Here is a 20,381-nt window from a genome sequence, read left to right as displayed (position 1 = left end):
AAAAAAAAAAAAAATACAAAAATTAGCCAGGTGTGGTGGTGTGGGCCTATAATCCAGCTACTCAGGAGGCTGAGGCAGGAGAATCCCTTGAACCCGGGAGGCAGAGGTTGCAGTTAACCAAGATTGTGCCACTGAACTTCAGTCTGGGCGATGGAGTGAGACTCCGTCTCCAAAACACACACACACACACACACATACACACACACACACACACACACACACACACACACACAAACAAAAACAGAAGCCTTGGTAAGCCTGGGATTTGAAAAGGATTGCCAGAGTCAACCATTTTAAAGTTCTGATGTGATCAACAGTATACATGGTTCTTGAAAAATAAACTTTATAATAAAAGAAATCCGAAGGAGTTGAAGTAAATAAATTCTTAGCATGGTAAGAGCTATTCTTTGTGGAAAAAAAAAAATCTAAGAAGACAGGATGGATGACAGATTGTAGTAAAATAAAAAAGCAAGAAAACAAGATGAGCTACAGAATCACGTGAAAAATCAGCCCCGGCTGGGCAGGGTGCTTCACACTTGTAATCCCAGAGCTTCAGGAGGCCGAGGTGGGAGGATGACTTAAGAACACATGTCTGAACCTGCAGTGAGCTGTGACTGCGCCACTGCACTCGTCTGGTGGACAGAGCAAAAACATGCCTCAAAAAAGTCAGCCTCCAAGGTCCAACGTTGAATAAAGAACACTTACATGAATACAAATGTCTTGAAATCTTCATAAGAGAAAAACACAAAGTCAAGGCAAAGGTAAGGGACACAGCAATGAATCCAAGACATAGAGCAATAAAAACAAAGGAGAGAGAAAAAAAGAATAAAAATATTTCCACCATATTTGGATAAACAAGAAGTGGGGATTGTAGATTAGATGGAAGAGAGGGGAAAGGATTTGGTGTGAGTTTAGCTATAGAAAGAAAAACTTAGCTAAGGAGTCAATGATGATCCTAAGATTTCAACATATTTTAAACCATAATTATTTTCACTAAAAGTCCCATAAACTTATGCGCACTTAAATTTTAGATTAAATTTGACTTGGTGTTTAATCTAACTAGCACTTGATCAGAAGGAAAAGATCTCAGATCTAGTGTATTTATGATGATGTAGAAAGATATCTGGAAATATGCCCTTATCTGGTTGTGAAGGAAAAGAATAACTTGTACTTCTTCAACACTATGAAATCACTGGTTCAACCCTTAAGAAAAAAAAAATCAGTTAAAAGAATCTGACCTAACATTTGAGCCAAATGATTTATGACTTTTATAGCCTATTATAAAACTTACTTTATGTACTGCCTCAAATCTGTGTTAAAGCTCTGTTTTCCTTTTACTTCATATGAAATGCAGTTCTAAAATAATCAAGTCTAAAATAAGGCAAAACCACAGATTAAGTGTAGCTTTATACATGTACAAATAACAGGGAAGTCTCCACATCTTCTAGGAAAACAGATGATGTATCTACTTTTTCCCACTAAATTCTCTATGTTGTATCAAACCTCTGGAACTTTTTCATCAATGTGCACTATATTATTATACAAACCAAATTCCTTCTTTAAGTTTATTAATTCCTGTGTCCCACAGAGGAGTCTTATATTTGATCTCAGGGGCTTGGTTTCTATAACAAAAAGCAACTGATTATTTACATGGAAAGAAGCTATATGCCATACTCAGATAATTTCTGCTGTGAGCTATGGAAAGGTATGGACACATGAACGAGCATACTGAGCCTACCATCTATCTTTTGATCTCTGACAAAGACACCAAGAGAAGTGATTATGTAGGAAGGCAGGGTGTCCTCCATGGTATCTTCCATAAATTTAGTTAGAGATAGATATATCCTCACAAATACTATTATTTCCCTTAAAAAATCTAGTAGGCCCAGAATCAATTTATAAGAACTCATTTCAAAATTTATTTTCTGTGGGTTCTAAAATGTGCCACCTGCTATAAAATGCAGAAATTTATTTTCTGTTCCCTACATGTTTCTCTTTCAAGAATCAGGATATCTCTACTAATCTAAATCTCTTCACTTTAACTCATATCCTTTACAATTTCATAAACTTGGATCATACGCTCCTTCATAGAGTTCATCTTTTAAGATAATAGAGAGTCTTAGTAAATATTTGAACCTTTTAAGTCCTTTAATCAGTCAATTATTTTAACTACCTTTATCTCCTTTCTTACCTACCTTTACCTGTCTTTCTTGAAATATGACAATGAAAACTATACAAAATAATAGAGATATAAATCCACCATAGTTTTATACGAAGATGGGATATTTTCTCTTTTGCTGCCAAAACTATTTTCAAGCAACTCAAAATCCTAAATGGTACCTTGGTGCTCTGAATGAATTAAATTACCCCAAAAAAAAGAAAAAAAAAGTCAATTTCGGGGAGAATTCTCATGTATACATTTACAGTAGACTCTTCTACTTGTAGTCCAAAAGTTACTGGTAACACATAGTTGCACTTCCTTCCAAACTCTGGCCAATTCAATCAATAGGCACAAAATACCTTAAAGCAGCAGGGAAGGAATCCCGATAGAATCATTTGAAATATGAGCAACTTGCAAAATTTTCTATGATCTAAGGTCACAACAACTAACTGGTTTAAATGTCATTTTTCAGAATAAAAGAACATTTTAAATATAAATATATTTAGTGTCAGAAACAATAAAACGTGGAACCAAAAAACCAAACTAAAACACAAAAGTTATCCTAAAATGTAAGTAGACAGTATCACATTTACTTCCAAAGTCATTCGAACAATAAAGAGACTCTTTTGCTATAATAAGCTATCATAAGCAGGCAAATACTGACATACAGAATTTTTTAAATTAGCATGATAAAATGTCTCAGATGAGATTATTTTAAAAGACAGAAAATTAATTCTGTAAGAACACTAGCTGTAAGTTTCTCTTATTACCATATTATATATGTAAACCCACCAAAATAATCTATTCAAAAACAAGTAGAGAGACAAAAGACTTGTACATCGAAAACTATAAAACATTACAGAAAGAAATTAAAGAAGACATAAATAAATGAAAAAACATTCATGTTCATGGATTGGAAGATTTATGCTTATTAAGATAACAGTACTACTCAAAGTGATCTACAGATTAAATACAATTTCTATAAAAATCTCAATGGCATTTTTTTTTCCTGAAGAAATAGAAAAATCCATCCTAAAATTCATATGGAATCTCAAGGGACTCTGAATACTGAAAATAATCCTGGCAAGGAAAAACAAATTTGGAAGCCATATACTTACTGATTCCAAAATTTACTATAAAACGACCATGATCAAAACAGTATAATACTTGCATAAGGACACACACATGGGCCAATAGAATAGAATAGAGAGCCCAGAAGTAAATCCTTGCAGATATGGTCAAATGATTCTTAATAAGAGTACTAAGTCCATCCAATGGGGAAAGTACAATCTTTTCAACATTGGTGCTGGGAAAACTGGATATTCACATGCAAAAGTTGAAGCTGGACCCTTACCTTACATTATGTACAAAAATTAATTCAGAAAGAATTAGACACCTAAAAGTAAGACATAAAACTGTAAAATTCTTAGAAGAAAACATAGGGGGAAATTCATGATATTGGATGTTACGATGATTCCTTAACTATAACACTAACAACAGGTAACAAAAGAAAAATGATAAATTGGACTTCAACAAAATTTAAACATTTTGTACATCAAAAGATGTATAAAATCCTATTATTAAAATAGTAAAAAGAAAACCCACAGAATGAATTAAAATGTTTGAAAATCATGGCTGGGTGGGGTGGTTCACGCCTGTAATCCCAGCATTTTGGGAGGCCAAGGGGGGGGCGGATCACAAGGTCAGGAGTTCGAGACAAGCCTGGCTACCACAGTGAAACCCTGTCTCTGCTACAAATACAAAAAATTAGCCAGGTGTGGTGATGTGCAATTGTAATCCCAGCTACTCAGGAGGCTGAGGCAGGAGAATCACATGAACTTGGGAGGCGGAGGTTGCAGTGAGCCGAGACTGTGCCATTGCACTCCAGCCCAGGTGACAGTGCGAGACTCCATCTCAAAAAAAGAAAATCATATATGTGGAGAATGAATTCTATACCCAGAATACATTAAAACACTCCTACAACTCAACAACAAAAAGTCCATTAAAAAAAATAAAAAATCAATTAAAACATGGGTAAGGACCACAGCCAACATTGTACTGAACAGGAAAACGCTAGAAGCATTCTCTTTAACAACTGGAATAAGACAAGGATGTCCACTCTCACCATTCCTATTCAACATAATACTAGAACTCCTAGCCAGAGCAATCAGGCAAGACCAAGAAATAAAAATAGGAAAAGGGGAAGTCAAGCTATCTCTCTTCACAGATTATATGATTCTATGCCTAAAAAACCCTATAGACTCCACCAAAAGGCTCCTAAAAGTGCTAAGTGACTACAGTAAAGTTTCAGGATACAAAGTCAAGGTACAAAAATCAGTAGCATTTGTATACACCAATAACACCCAAACTGAAAGCCAAATCAAGAACACAATCCCATTTACAACAGCCACAGAAAGAATAAAATACCTAGGAATACAGTTACCCAAGAAAGTAAAAGATCTTTTCTCTACAACAAGAATTACAAAACACTGCTGAAAGAAATCAGAGATTAAACAAACAAGTGAAAAAAAAACATGCTGTGCTCCTGAGAATTTCAATTGTTAAAATGGCCATACTGCCCAAAGCAATTTACGGATTAAATGCTATTCCTATCAAACTACCAACATCATTTTTCACAGAATTAGAAAAAACTATTCTAAAATTCACATAGATTCAAAAAACAGCCTGAATCGCCAATGCAATCCTTAGCAAAAACAACAAAACCTCAGGCATCATGCTACCTGCCTTCAAACTATACTACAAAACCACAGTAACCAAAACAGCATGATACTGGTACGAAAACAGATACCTACACCAATGAAATGGGAAGGGGAACCCAGAAATAAAGCCACATAGCTACAACCACCAGATCTTTGACAGAGTCAACAAGAACACACAACAGGGCAAGGACTCCTTATTCAATAAATGGTGCTGGGATAACTGGCTAGCCACAGGCACAGGATTGAAACTGGACCCGATCCTTTCACCATATACAAAAATTACTTCAAAACAGGTTAAAGACTTAAATCTAAGACCTAAAACTATAAAAACCTAGAAGAAAACCTATTCTGACATACTATTCTGAATATGGGCCTTGGCAAAGAATTTATGGCTAAGACCACAAAAGAACTTGCAACAAAACCAAAAATTGACAAGTGAGACCTAATTAAACTAAAAAGCTTCTGTACAGCAAAAGAAACTATCAGCAAAGTAAGCAGACAACCTCCAGAATGGGAGAAAATATTCACAAACACGCATATGACAAGGGTCTAATAACAAAAAGAGCAATTCAACAAAGAAAAAACAACCCCATTTAAAAAATTGGCAAAGGGCAAGAACAGACATTTCTCAAAAGAAGACATACGTGTAGCCAAAATATATTTTAAAAAGGCTCATCAACACTATCATTAGAGAAATGCAAATCAAAATCACAATGAATACCATCTCACACCAGTCAGAATGGCTATTATTAAAAAGTCAAAAAATAACAGATACTGGCGAGGTTGTGGAGAAAAGGGAACACTCACCCAATGCTGGCAGCTATGTAAATTAGTTCAGCCACTGTGGAAAGCAGTTTGGAGACTCCTCAAAGAACTTAAAACAGAACGACCATTTGACCTAGCAATCCCCTTACTAAGTACACACTCAAATGAAAATAAATTGTTCTACACATATGTTAATTGCAGCACTGTGATGGTTAATACTGAGTGTCAACTTGATTAGATTGAAGGATGCAAAGTACTGATCCTGGGTGTGTCTGTGAGGGTGTTACCAAAGGAGATAAACATTTGAGTCAGTGGGCTGGGGAAGGCAGACCCACCCTTAATCTGATGTGCACCATCTAATCAGCTGCCAGTGAATATAAAGCAGGCAGAAAAACATGAAAAGGCAAGACGGGTCTAGCCTCCCAGCCTACATCTTTCTTGCGAGCTGGATGCTTCCTGCCCTCAAACATCGGAGTCCAAATTCTTCAGTTTTGAGACTCAGACTGGCTCTCCTTGCTCCTCAAGCTTGCAGACAGCCTATTGTGGGACCTTGTAATGGTGTAAGTTAGTACTTAATAAACTCCTCTTCATATATATATATGTATTCACAGATTATATGATTATATGTATATATATTATATATATGTGTGTGTGTATCTATTAGTGTGTATATATATCTCCACTTTTATTTATATATATATATATATCCTATTTGTGTGTGTGTGTGTGTGTGTGTGTGTGTGTGTGTGTGTGTATCCTATTCTGTCCCTCTTGGGAACTCTGACTAATACAAACACTATACACAACAGCAAAGACATGGAATCAGCCTAGGTGCCCACCAACAGTGGACTAGATGAAGAAAATGTGGCATAGATACACCATGGAAAACCACGCAGCCATAAAAAGGAACAAAATCATGTCCTTTGCAGCAACGTGGAAGTAGCTAGAAGACATTATCCTATGTGAACACACACAGGAACAAAAAGTCAAAGCTGCACGTTCTCATAAGTGGGAGCTAAACATTGAGTACACACGGACATAAAGATGGGAACAACAGACAACAGGGACTACTTGAGAGGGGGCTGTGCATTGAAAAACTATCAGACACTATGCTCACTGCCTGGGTGACGGGATCATTTATACACCAAACCTCAGTGACATACAATTTACCCATGTAAATTGTGACCTGCACATGTACCCCCAAATCTAAAATAAAAATCAAGAGAAAAAAAATAAATAAGTTAGACATGGGTAAGAGTTTCAAATAGGTATTTCTCCAAAGAAGATACACAAATAGCCAGTAAGTACATGAAAAAGATGCTTAGCATCAGTAGCCATTAGAGAGCTGCAAATCAAAACTACAGTGAATTACCACTTCACAGTCATTAGGATAATGACTACGAAAAAAAAAAAAAGGAAAAAAGAAAGAAAAGTGTCAGGGAGAATGTAGAATAATTGGAACCATTGTGCATTGTTGGTGGGAATGAAAATGGTGCAACTGCTATGGAAAATAGTTTATTGGCTCCTGAAAAAATTAAACACAGAATTATCATACGATCCAATAATTCCATTCCTAGGTATATACCTTAAAAAACTGAAAGCAGGGACTCAAATACCTACTTGTACACTACTGTTCACAGCAGAATTACTTACTATAGCCAAAAGGTTACAATAGTGTAAAGGAAACAACCCCAAGTGTCCATCAACAGACCAATGGAGAAACAAAGAATGGTATAGACATAAAACAGAATATGACTCTGCCCTAATAAGGGATGAAATTCTGATATACGCAACAACACAGATAAACCTTGAAAACATTATGGTAAGTAAAATAAACTAAACAAGAAGGACAAAAATTATGATTCCATTTATATGAGGTACCTAGAAAAGGCAAATTTATAGGGACAGAAAGTAGAGTTTACCAGGGTCTGAGAGGGAAAGAAAAACTGAGAGCTACTGTTTAACGAGTACAGAGTTTTTGTTTAGGATAATGAAAAAGTTCTGGAAAAAGGAAGTGGTAATGGTTACACAACATTGTGAAGGTACTTACTGCCAGTGAATTTGTACATGGCGAAACCCTGTCTCTACTAAAATACAAAAAAAATTAGCCAGTCATGGTGGCGGGTGCCTGTAATCCCAGCTACTCAGGAGGCTGAGGCAGGAGGAGAATCGCTTGAAACCGGGGTGGGCGGAGAGTGCAGAGGGCCAAGATTGTGCCATTGCACTCCAGCCTGGGCAAAAGGGCAAAACTCCGTCTCAAAAAAAAAAAAAAGGCTAATGTAGTAAACTTTATGTTATACATATTTTGTCACTATTTAAAAAATAATCTATTCAGTGAATACATATTTAGCTCCCACTGCAGCTGAAACCTATTTTGTTTCCATTTCCAAATTACCAGTAAATGTATTCTGTGTGGGGACATGCATATAAAATGAATCTCACTTTTTAATTGACACAATATATGTACATATTTTCAGAGTATATGCGATATTTTGACACATTCATATAATGTGAAATAAAAAATTAGGGTAATTAAGATGTCGATTACCTCACACATTTATCTTTTCTTTATGCTGGAACATCTGAATTATTAACTACTAGCTATTTTAAAATATACAATAGATTATTGTCTACTATAATCATTCTACTTATTTATCAAACACTAGGTCTTATTTCTCCCACCTACCTGTATTTTTATAACTATTAATCAACCTCTCTTCACTCCTCCTTTCCCCCTACCCTTCCAGGCCTCTGGAAAATAAATCTCTCTGAAAAACAGCCCCTGATATGTTGTGCACATCAGATATCCTAGAATGTACTTTCAAAAGCTCCAAATAATTATAATTGCACTTCAATTGGAATAATTTGATTACTATTTTGGTTCTTTACCTACATAAAAAAAGAGTCATAACAAGAAGATATCCATAAATTCTGCTGATGGGCTGAGGATATATGCTTATAGTCCAAGTGCAGCTAAAAATGAACACTGTACCTGATAGAGCATAATAGGTTCTATGTTGTATCCTAAGGTATCAGCAAAGTTCTTGGCGATCACTGTTTTTCCACAACCCTACAAATGGAAACACAATTATTCAAGGGGTAAGTCAAAATAACCAAAAGCCAGGAAACTAAAAGTCTGCAGTGAGACTGTCATTCTTACCTTTCCTCCAATTAAACATATATCCTTAACCATGTGAGACTGCATCATTTCAGCCTGTAGCTGCTTATGGCTCAAAGTCTGTATGAAACGGTCTGATGCACAAGGTTGACTTAATGGCCTGGTCCCAGCTGGCACCTATAATTAAAGAGAGGTCAATATAACATGGCCGGGCATGGTGGCTCATGCCTGTAATCCCAACACTTTGGGAGGCCAAGGCAGGCGGATCACTTGAGGTCAGTAGTTCGAGACCAGCCTGGCCAATATGGTGAAACCCCATCTCTACCAAAATACAAAAAAAATTAGCTGGGCATGGTGGCACGCACCTGTGATCCCAACTACTCAGGGGGCTGAGGTAGGAGAATCGCTTGAACCCAGGAAGCAGAGGTTGCAGTGAGCCGAGATTGCGCCACTGCATTCCAGCGTGGGCAACAGAGAGAGACTGTCTCAAAAAACAAAAAACAAAAAAATATATATGTGTGTGTGTGTGTGTGTGTGTGTGTGTGAGTATATATATATATGTATATATATTTGTGTGTGTGTGTATCTGTGTGTAAAACATGCATATGTTTTTCTCAAAATATCAGTAACTTAAAGTATATAACTGCTGCTTAAAAGCCTCCAACTAATAGCTTGCTCAATTTAGTTCTTTACTGTTTTTGATATTTCAATAGAGCAGCAACTATTTTTTCATTTAACAGATCTGATGATTATTATTACAAAACTTCCAAATCAATTATTTCTCTAAAATTAAAGTCCCACACTGTCAGACATATTCATAAAAATCATGTCATCTTAATGCTGTTTATAACTTACAGTAAAGATGTTACTACTGGAGAATAAATTTTTCCCTAAATTCTAGTTGTAAGCACAGAATTAATGTTAGTCCACTGGAATCTCTAAAGTCACCAATGACCTCCTGATTTCTAAAAGTCAAGTCCACAAATCCTTTTCAGATTTATCTTAGTTTACTACTGAGAGACATCTGTTCAGAGTATCTCTTCCCATCTTTTACACCTACTTCTCCTTTTATTTTTTGTCTTTCCCCCCCTTTTTTTTTTATCCTGCCTATTAGTTCCCAAGGAGCCATGCTCTGCTGAGGACTCTGGGTTGGATCATATTATATACTACACGAACCAAAGAATTTTAAGTTTGGAAGCGACAGGATCAGATTTGCATTTAAGAATTTATCCTGGTATCAACACAGAAAGCTAACTGGAAGAGACTAGAGGCAATGAGGTTAAAAAGCCATAACCAAAGGGAAGCAAATAATGAAGTCTTTTCATACCTCATGCTTCTGAACATATTGTTTAAACTGCCAAAATGTCCTATCCACTCCTGAGCCACTGGAAAAATCCTGAGTTATTCTTGTACACTTAGCTCAAGCTTCACCTTCGCTCTGAAGCTTTCCCTATTCAGTCTCCTGAATCCCAGTATTACTTCCTTCTCCATATCCCCAGTCATTCCAATGCAGTCTTAACTCATCTGCCTCTATCCTAAACTATCAGCTAGATGAGCCATTCATCTGAAGAAAACAGAGAGTATAGTGGGCAACTCTCCCTGTCTAGAAATCCCAGCTGTGCTATCTCCTAGCTGGTGTCTCTGGGTGAATCAATTAACCTCTTTACATCTCAGTTTTCTAATCTACAAAATGGAGATAATAAAACTTACCTTAATGGACCTTGGGGGATTTAAATCGCATAATATATGCAAAGAGACAAATACAGTAACTAGTATACAGTAAACTCATAATATGGAACCTAGCTCATGGTAGATGTAATCAATATTCAGTTCAATGAATAAGTACAGTAACATGAATTAATATTAATAATATCAAATATTAAAACAAAAAAGTTTATCATGAGCTGGGCACAGTGGCATGTGCCTGTAGTCCCAGCTACTCAGGAGGCTAAGGCAGGAGTATTGTTTGAGCTCAGGAATTCAAAACAAGCCTGGGCAATATAGTAAGACTCCATAAAATATGTGTATATATATACATAGAGATATATATAGAAGGAGTTGATATATATATAACATATATACATGCAGATGGAGCTCTATGACCAAATATTATTTCCCTCTTCTAAAAACCATTCAACCGAGCCGATCCTTTTTAAACTGTTTCACATAGCTAAGAAAGATTTTACTCGACAACAGGGCTCTGTAGCAGCTCAAATGTTTGAAAACACTATTTCTTACCAAGGACTCATAGGACAAAATGCTGTCAATAATCAACCCACGACTTGATTTTCCCAGAGGTCAACTTTGAATTTTTGATGAAAGTCTTTCCCTGTTTCTCCTGAATTTTTCCAGTTTGTAAGCACACATGACTCTGGAGACATAGATATATATATATACAGACAGAAGCAGTACTATCAAGAAAGACTTATAAGGAGATCATAAACCTAATTTAGGTCATAAAAACAGGCAGAATAAGGTATATCTTAGAAAGAATAAACCTGTGATTAATTACCTTAATGGTCACCTCTTTATCTGCAATCCGGATGGTCACAGAAGCTTGGGACACATGGTTTTCCGTCATCTTCTCTACTCTTACAATCTCTTTAGGAAGCAGAGAGCTCCCTGAATCTTGAAGTTCAAAGCGCTGTAAAATTACAAGAAAATCATGCAATTTACTTTTCATCGTAGCATTAACGTTGGCTATCTGAAAGATTACACCTTAATTACAACCGAAATCCATTTTATATTTTTATATAAAAGTAGAGGTTAAAAAAAGTTAATGAGAACTCTTTTCTATTCCTACTAATACCATTCTACTTACAACAATTATTAAAGATGATATAAAAATAGTCCCTAAAATTTACTATATGACAAGAAACGGAATCACTGAATTCCTGGTGAAAGTTCATAGCTTACATCTCTTGATAATCAACTTCCTAGAAAAAGATGATAAGACCCTTCAAAACATGCTGAAATAAAACAAGGCCCATATTGGTTTGTTCTTTAAATCAATCAAAGTTAATGTGTTACCTGAAATCCATGAAAACAGAACTTCTTGGACATCATTCTGCTGTCAGCTATGTGAACAGCTTAACTAAAATTATTATAACAATTTTCCACAGCATATGGTACGGTGCTTTCTACACGGTGGGGTCTCAATATTTGTTGAACTGGATTTAAAAGGCTAGAACCACCAGGCACAGTGGCTCATGCCTGTAATCCCAGCACTCTGGGACGCCAAGGCAAGTGGATCGCCTGAGGTCAGGATGAGCCTGGCCAACATGGTGAAACCCTGTCTACTAAAAATACAAAAATTAGCCGGGCATGGTGGTGCACACCTGTAGTCCCAGCAACTTGGGAGGCTGAGGCACGAGAATCCCTTGAACCCAGAGACAGAGGTTGCAGTGAGCTGAGATTGTGCCACTGCACTCCAGCCTGGGCAACAGAGCAAAAACTCCGTCTCAAACAAAAAAAAAAAAAAAAAAAAAAAAAAAAAAGGCTAGAACCATTGATTCTTGATACGGCCCAATTACCAATGTTCTAACACTGACTACACCACTTCATTCCAGCTAGTTATATCAAAACTGCACAGAAAGAATACAGATAAATACGTGAAAGATGAAAATAAATAGAAAATTAAGTTCGATGCCCTACTTATAACAGCATGCTCAATATAAAAAACTGAATTTATTTTTACTATTAAATAGGCAGAAATTAACCCCCAAAATTCTACACTAGTTTTGGAACGTTATTACTATAGTGAAAGAGTTGAAACTCAGTGAAAGAACAGATCCTCTTGTATTCAGCAGAATGAAAGAACTCCAGAAAATAGATTTGGGAGGAAGGAAATCATGTTTAACCTCAACATTCTAAACATAACAGCCCAGTTCAAGTGTTCATTTTGATGTCATAAGTACTCAAGACAATCACTAACTCCTTTCCCCAAACCTAAAAAAAAAACTGTATATTTGTACTACCATTAAAAAGCTCTACATTTCACACAATTTATATATGCAAATCCCCACAGTATCACATAATTTGACAAGAATTGCTTCCATGCTGTAGACAAATAACAATTATTGACACCTTAATTTCATGGAAAAAAAAAAGGTTCACTGTATTTTAAAGAGGACTCAATAGGAAAGGAGCAAGACCTACTCAAGTAATTAAATTCATTAGAATGTAGAACAAATGGCTGGGTGTGAAGGCTCATGCCTGTAATCCCAGCACTTTGGGAGGCAGAGATGGGTGGATCACTTGAGGTCAGGAGTTCAAGACCAGCCTGGCCAACATGGTGAAACCCCGTCTCTACTAAAAATACAAAAATTAGCCAGGCGTGGTGGTGCACACCTGTAGTCCCAGCTACTCAGGAGACTGGGTCAGGAGAATTGCTTGAACACGGGAAGAGGAGGTTGCAGTGAGCCAAGACGTGCCACTGTACTCTGCTTGGTGACAGAGCGAGACTCTGTCTCAAAAAAAAAAAAAGGAAAAAAAATGTAGAACAAAGATTCATTAAATTCTAGGAAAACAAATAAATGAGCTTAAATGTATGTTTTTACCACAGCTAGAGTAGTGTCAATCTAATTTGATACAGGATTGATGTCAGAGGACTCATATTCCAGAAATAAACACTAATGTCCTGAGCCACTTGCTATACTGGTTATGTCCTCATAAATAATTCAAGCTAAAATATTTCAGTAAAATAAAAATAGTAGGCCAGAATACACTAGGATAGTAAAAACTTCAAATTGCAAGGTGAATTATCATTTTCTGGCATAGAAAGTTTAGAGGATCGTTAATCAGAAAGGTACCCCCATATTCTCTATCTCCAACTTCATCATTTAAGTTTCTCAGTCCAAAAGCCTGAAATCATCACCCTTAACTCTGTCTCAACCCTGCATCCAACCTTGCAGCAAATCATAATGATTCTACCTTCAAATCCAACTACTTCTTATCAACATCACAGCTGGTCAGAAGGACAATAGACAAGTAACCTAATTATTTCAGGTTACTTCCTAGCAAGAGGTAGAAAACAAGAGTTTGTTAACTTACCACTTTATGAGTATTTCCTATGAATTCTTGAATTTCAGTTAAACAGTACTAACATTTCTAATACACTTTCTTTAGAATTAGGTTATTTAAACTGTGAATTATAATTAAATAAAATGAAATATAAATCACATTGGATACTGGTCTGTCAGGCTTCCATATTCATCCTTACAATTCCCAATCCTGTCCCATCAGGCCATCTACTTTTTTCATACCTTTTTCTAGATTGTTAAGCACTGAAAGTGAAATTCTGCAAACCATATTGCCTGAACAAATATGTGGCCACAGTCTCTCCTGGGTTCTTTTCTCATAGCCCCTCATCAACAAATACAAACCATTACTACTCTCCTCAGAAGTCAATCTGAGCCCATTTATCACCCTGTCACGAGGCAATCTAGCTGCCTCCTCCACTCAGAACAGAGCTTTCAGACGCATACTCCTCCATACTTTACTAGAACATAAGCCCCATTAGGGCAGTATTAAATGTGTCTATTTGGCTCACTCTAAATTTCCAGAACCTAGAATCACACATGGGACATAGTCAATGGTCAATAACGGCTTGTTAAATGAACGAACAAAATTATGTTTCCTTCATCCTCAAAATCATTGATGTTTTAATCAATTCTTGTTATTGTACCCACTGTTTCAGTAGAAAGGACTTCTGCTTTAACTATGAGTAGACAGAAACCCCTAGAAGTCTTTCTACGTCAGATTATGGCAGCTCCATCATTCCGGTTCCTGAGTGGAAAGCATGTTCTTCCATCATTTCAAACCAACACACAAGGGTGCTCTGAAAATGTCCTTTTCCACCTTAGCTAGGCCACATTTTTCATGTACTCCACATTTTTTGTCCCTTCTGCCTATAAAAATGTTTGCCTCCCCCATTTCAAGAAACAGTCATTTCTTAATTATACCTCATCCTTAAGTGATCTATCATCTTTTGGCTTTTGTTCACCATCAAACTTGGTTGATACATATGAATATATAATCACTGGTTCAGTTTCATCTCCAATTTAAAATGTAAGCCCCTTGATTTTTGGCTTACGTTCCCATCACTCTACTAACACTGATCTTGGTGAGTTCATCAATGATATCCACTTTACCAAATTAAATAAATTAGTTTTCTTCCTATTTTGCTGTTTCCTTCTCAGTCTCTTTTGCAGGTTCTTCTTCATCTTCTTGACCAGTACACAGTAAGGTACTTCAGGAGTGGAACTTTTTGTTTTCTATCTACATTCACTTTTTAAATAAGCTCATCACTTGCATGACTTTACAAACCATCATGATCCCAATTTTCTCTCTCTGATCCAGATCTCTCTCCTGAAATCTTGACTTATATATGCAACTGCCTCTTTGACATTTCCATTTGGCTAATAGGCATGTTAAATCAAATATGTCCAATACTCTGGTCTGATATTCCCTCCACCTCCATATTCTCTATCTCCAACTTCATCATTCACGTTTCTCAGTCCAAAAGCTTGAAATCATCCTTAACTCTGTATCAACCCTACATCCAACCCTTCAGCAAATCATAATGATTCTACCTTCAAAACATAACCCAAATCCAACTACTTCTTACCAACATCACAGCTGGTCAAAGGTACAATACTGTCTCAACTGGATTACTACAAGAGTCTACCAACTGTTTTTTCCCTGTTTTCATTCATACCCTCCACAGTCTATTCACTACTCAGCAACCAACCTGTTAAAATGATTACTCATATAACACATTCCTCAAAACCCTCAAATGGTGTTCCACTTCACTCAGACTGAAAGCAGAAGTCCTTTCCATGGATTACAGAGCCCTACATGATCTGACTTTATTTACCTTCTGATTTCTCTCCTAATCACCTCTCCTTCACTCACTCTGCCCCAATACACTGTCCTTTACTGTTCCTACAGTTCCCAGGTGTGCTCCTGCCTCAGCATTTTTATACTGGTTATCCCTTCTGTCTGAAATACTTTTTACCCACATGACTTCTCTCCTTCAGATCTTTATTCAAATGTCATCTTCTCAGTGATAGCATCCATTCCTCAACTGACATATTATATACTTACTTACTTACTTGACTGATAGTCGCTCTTCACAGAAAAATAAGCTCCATGAAGGCAGAAACTTCCGTGTTGCGTATATCTCCAGCACAATAGTGCCTGGCTAATTGATTGGATGGAAGGATGGACGGAATGAACAATCTTTTTTGAGTGAATGTTAAGTCTTCATTCAACAAGGCATCTTTGCAGCATTTGAAACTGTTGCTATTACTTTCTTCTTGAAACAGTTGCTCCCAATGCTCCCTAAGAATACTCTCCACCATTCTGCTTCTATCTCTAACCACTCTTCCTCTGCCCAATTTGAAGGTTCTTTCCCTACTGATCCAATCCTGAAATGTTCAATCTGCAGACAGATTTTTCCTCTCAGTATACTTGCATTCCTTAAGTTGTTACATCCATTCCCATGAATTCAACTAACACCCACACATCAATGGGTTCCAAGTATTTATCTTTAATATCAAAACACCTCTAGAACCAGGTCCATATTTTCAAGTCTGCTAGATAAAACCACCAGAAAAACCCCAAATTCAAAAGGGTTCTAGTATATGGAATTATTTAGCCCCCACCACAAACATGTTCCTTCTCACACTTTATCATATTAATTAATAGCAACTCTACTCACATGTCCAAGGTAGGATTTATGGACATTTTTGGTTTCTCACTTTCTCTCATAGCTCCATTAACCCACCTCATATTTCATCAGTTAGTAATATGTATCATCCTTCCTCTGAAACGTTTCTCATATTCGCTTAATTCCTATTTCACTGGCCTATGTCATCATTATGCTACACTGCTTAAAAAAACAAACAAACAAAAAAACCCACCATATTAAAATAGTTATTTATTGAAATATCTGATGCTCCTCAGACATTAATATTGTAACTTCCTCAGGAGCTGAAATCAGGTTGTATCCATTTCTGTATCACTAGATTTCTATACGCACATAATTTGCGTTTAGAATGTGCATATATACATACCTTCTTAATTTACCATTATAATACATACTTCTATATCTTATGCAAACATTTTTTCCAAATTTAACAATATTTTATTAATTTTTACCTCTTCTAATTCAAAACTATTTGAGCACATGTAATATTTCACCCATCTATAAATATTTGCTTAAAATAATGCTTTGAGGTAAATGCAGAAACTTACAATAACAGGCCAGACTTCCCAGAACAGATCACAAAGAATTATATCAATAAATAGACTCTTCCACTCCTTTTTTTTTTTTTTTTTTGACACTTCCACTCTTAAGAAAAGCTATTTAAGATGCTAATCTGGTTGTATATATCACTGTGTAATGATCTTACAAAAAGAAAGTACTTCATTAAGATCAGACAAATGAACTTAAGCCCTCCCACTTGACAGTTTACTGAGTTACAAATGTCCATTAACTAGCTCTTCACATAATTAAGGTGAGAAGGCAGCCATACTCTTTCTCCTCTTATCTAATTAATACCAATCCCTTTTCCTTTTCAAAACACTCACATTCAAATTCGAAATCATTTCTGTTCCAATATAAACTCAATCATTTTTCTACATTCCCCTTAATTATGGTTAAAAGACCAAAAAATGAAGCAACACTAGCTACTTTCTTAAGAAAATGCAACTCTTTAAAGATATGCTATAACTTTATAATAAATTTGTATGACTAGTTTTGAAATTACAGACCAAAAAACACATCAAAGTGGTTTCCTGGTAAAGGTAAAGACCTTTGTTTGTAACTGACTTTTTTAGACACTGAATATCTTCTCTCAGTTTTTTCACGAAAAAACTTCATTTTATCAGAACTTCTTATGAGTTTCTTCCTCCCTGAGGATGTGACCTTGTTTCCAAGGCACTGCACATTGGGCTGAGGGGCATTAAAGTTTATCTGGAGTCACGGCCTTTGATCTTAAACACTAGGTACTCTACTTCAATGACCAATGGCCAATTTAGCTTAGAGGTTGATTAGATCAAAGATAAGTTCGAGTTCTCTTTTCCCCCAGCACCTGGAATAAGCCTTGCAGTGAACTATATTGTCAGAAGATGGGAATTTCCTGACTCCTTGAGCCTATGAATTAATCTCCCATTTCCAAATGGTTCTTAATATCCACCCTCCTCCTCTTTCTGCTGCTGTTCCTCCTCCTCCTTCTCCTCCTACTTTCCCTTTCTCTCTCTCTCTCTCTCATACACACACACACACACACACACACACACACACACACACACACACACCCCTACCTTTCTTCTCTTTCATCATTGGTTATTTCACTGCTTCCATTCTCTGATGTCTCTTCCCTCCTTTGTCTCTTTATTAACCATCATTTTCCCCTTGCTTCTTTTTGCTTCTCTTTTAGATTCTGTCTCTAACTATACCCCTCTTCTCATTATCTATTAGGAACAGCTGTATAATAATCTTATTATTATTACTGACATAACCAGTCAATGAAAATACTGTTTCTTTGGGTTCTTTGGCTAACTGCTCTGAAAAAGATCCCACTTACGTAATTAGAATCCAATGTTCCACTCTTCAAAGGTCCTCTCATTATTAATACATACACAGAGGATGTTCTGTATCCCAAAGATTCTGGGTAGATTTGAGGATAAGGGAGAGAGAAATACCATTCCATATGCTTCAAGTTGTCAAACCCTGGCCTCCAGAAACTGAACCTTCTATATAGAAAGCCACACAGCTTAGTGTTCACATTCTATTTCTTAGAAATCTGCACCTCGAGCCAAACCATGTAAGAAAAGCAAAAACCATCTTTCATAAGGAGGAGTTAATTTTGGTGAGCCAGTAAGTCTCTACCAAGGGTCAACACTTTAAAAATACAGTTATAAGACATTTTAGAGTGTGATTGGCCTTTTGGAAAACACCACTGTTAACGATACAAAGAGGAAATTATGCCACACGTATTTTGAAAGAAAACCATGCCCCCATGCCCCACGTACTATAAACCACTTATGACAAAAAATGAGGCCTTCATTAGTTTAAATGAAAGCTCAATAGCAAGTTCCATAGTTTTATATAAAATGCTCGCTTTTCAAGTTAATAACCTTCAACCAGTTTCCTCAATGGTTAACATTTTTAAAGCACATCTCCCTCTCCCTCCTACTCCCCCTGCCTACTTTATCAGTGATCTTTATGTGAACAATTTGAGAACAAGCTGCCGATATGATGTCCCCATACCCCTAAACACTTCAGTTGATATTTCCTGAAAACAACAACTGTGGCCGGTGTAATTGCCACATAAGCCTCCAAATGAGGAAATCCACTTAATATAACACTATTATCCAATCCACAGACTCTATTCAAGTTTTACAAACAGTGCCAATATTGTCACTTGTTTCTAACGGTCCAGGATTTAATTCAGGAACAAATGATGCATTTAGCTATCCAATCTCTTCAGTCTCCTTTAGCCTGAAACATTTCTATGTTTTTCCCTGTCTTTCATGTCTGAACAGTTTTAAAGAATAGAGGCCTATGTTCTATATAATGGCCCTCAATCTAGAACTCTACAATATTTCCTCATAGCCAAACATACATCATGAACTCTCAGCAAAAATTCCCCAGAAATGGGGAATTTGGGAGGCATACAAGGTCAATTTGTCCCACCTGGTCAAGTTGAAGTTTACTGTAAAAATACCACTTTCTTGGTTTGGTAGTCAACTGAGTCTTTTGGAGGGAGATATTCAGAGATTACACCAATACCTTGTGCCTCATAGAAGCTCCACCTGCCAGCTTTAACACCCTTTGATGACTCCTGTCTAAATTAACTGCCACTCTGATGGTTGCCAAATGGTGTTTTTTCTATGTATGTAATTCCTTCTAGATTCACAAGTAGGCATTTTACACTTTAAAAGAGAATGCCCATCTCCATATTTTTTGTTCATTTATATCAGTATGGATTCATGGATTCCTATTTTATGCAACAGGTTAAAACCAATTACCATCATCATTTATTTTTATGCTCAAATTGTCCCAGATTTCAGCCACTTCAACCTGGGAACTCCATCATTTTGACATATCAACATCACTTGTTGAATATCTCCTTACTCTCTGGCACAAAAAGATGGTCCAGGCTCATCTTCTACATTCCCTAACCTGATCCTTTGAGAGAACATGGTATTTAGAAACCAATGTCCAGGTACTTGGTGTGATCACTGCTACTAGAACATCATAGTTTTTAGGCTCTCTCAGGAGACAGCTAGACAATATGTGTATTTATACATATACACATACTATCTCTATCTGTAACTATCTGTTCATATATATGGTTCTAAAAAACCCATGATTCATAATAACACCAATTCCAGTCCAATACCTTAAGAGTTTTTTCTTGCCTTCCCCTTTTCCATAGTTATAAATCCCTTATCCAACAGTGAGAAGCATAGCTCTTATTATCCTCAATATATTCATTCATTTGCTCAATCTATTTACTTCTTTGCTCAACACAACAAATCTCCCAACCACATCACCCACTCTGTGTTTGCTGCCCTATTTATCACAGCTGTCTTCTTGTTGGAA

At 36.5% G+C, this 20,381-nt stretch overlaps 1 protein-coding gene across 1 annotated transcript in view; it reads right to left on the bottom strand.

The window, feature by feature from the left end:
- VWA8 (von Willebrand factor A domain containing 8) overlaps window positions 1–20,381 on the bottom strand; it is a 384,129-nt gene that overhangs the window by 288,995 nt on the left and 74,753 nt on the right. Inside the window, exons 10-12 of the mRNA XM_017850208.1 lie at window positions 11,277–11,408; window positions 8,807–8,941; window positions 8,639–8,716 (exon numbers count right to left, since the gene is read on the bottom strand). Coding sequence (XP_017705697.1) covers window positions 8,639–8,716; window positions 8,807–8,941; window positions 11,277–11,408 — 345 coding nt within the window. The remainder of the gene's footprint in view (window positions 1–8,638; window positions 8,717–8,806; window positions 8,942–11,276; window positions 11,409–20,381) is intronic.

This window comes from Rhinopithecus bieti, unplaced genomic scaffold, assembly GCF_001698545.2.
Source record: "Rhinopithecus bieti isolate Rb0 unplaced genomic scaffold, ASM169854v2 scaffold_32955, whole genome shotgun sequence".
NCBI lineage: Eukaryota > Metazoa > Chordata > Mammalia > Primates > Cercopithecidae > Rhinopithecus > Rhinopithecus bieti.
The sequence above is the reverse complement of the archived record's forward strand: the minus strand, read 5'-3'. Positions and strand labels throughout refer to the sequence as shown.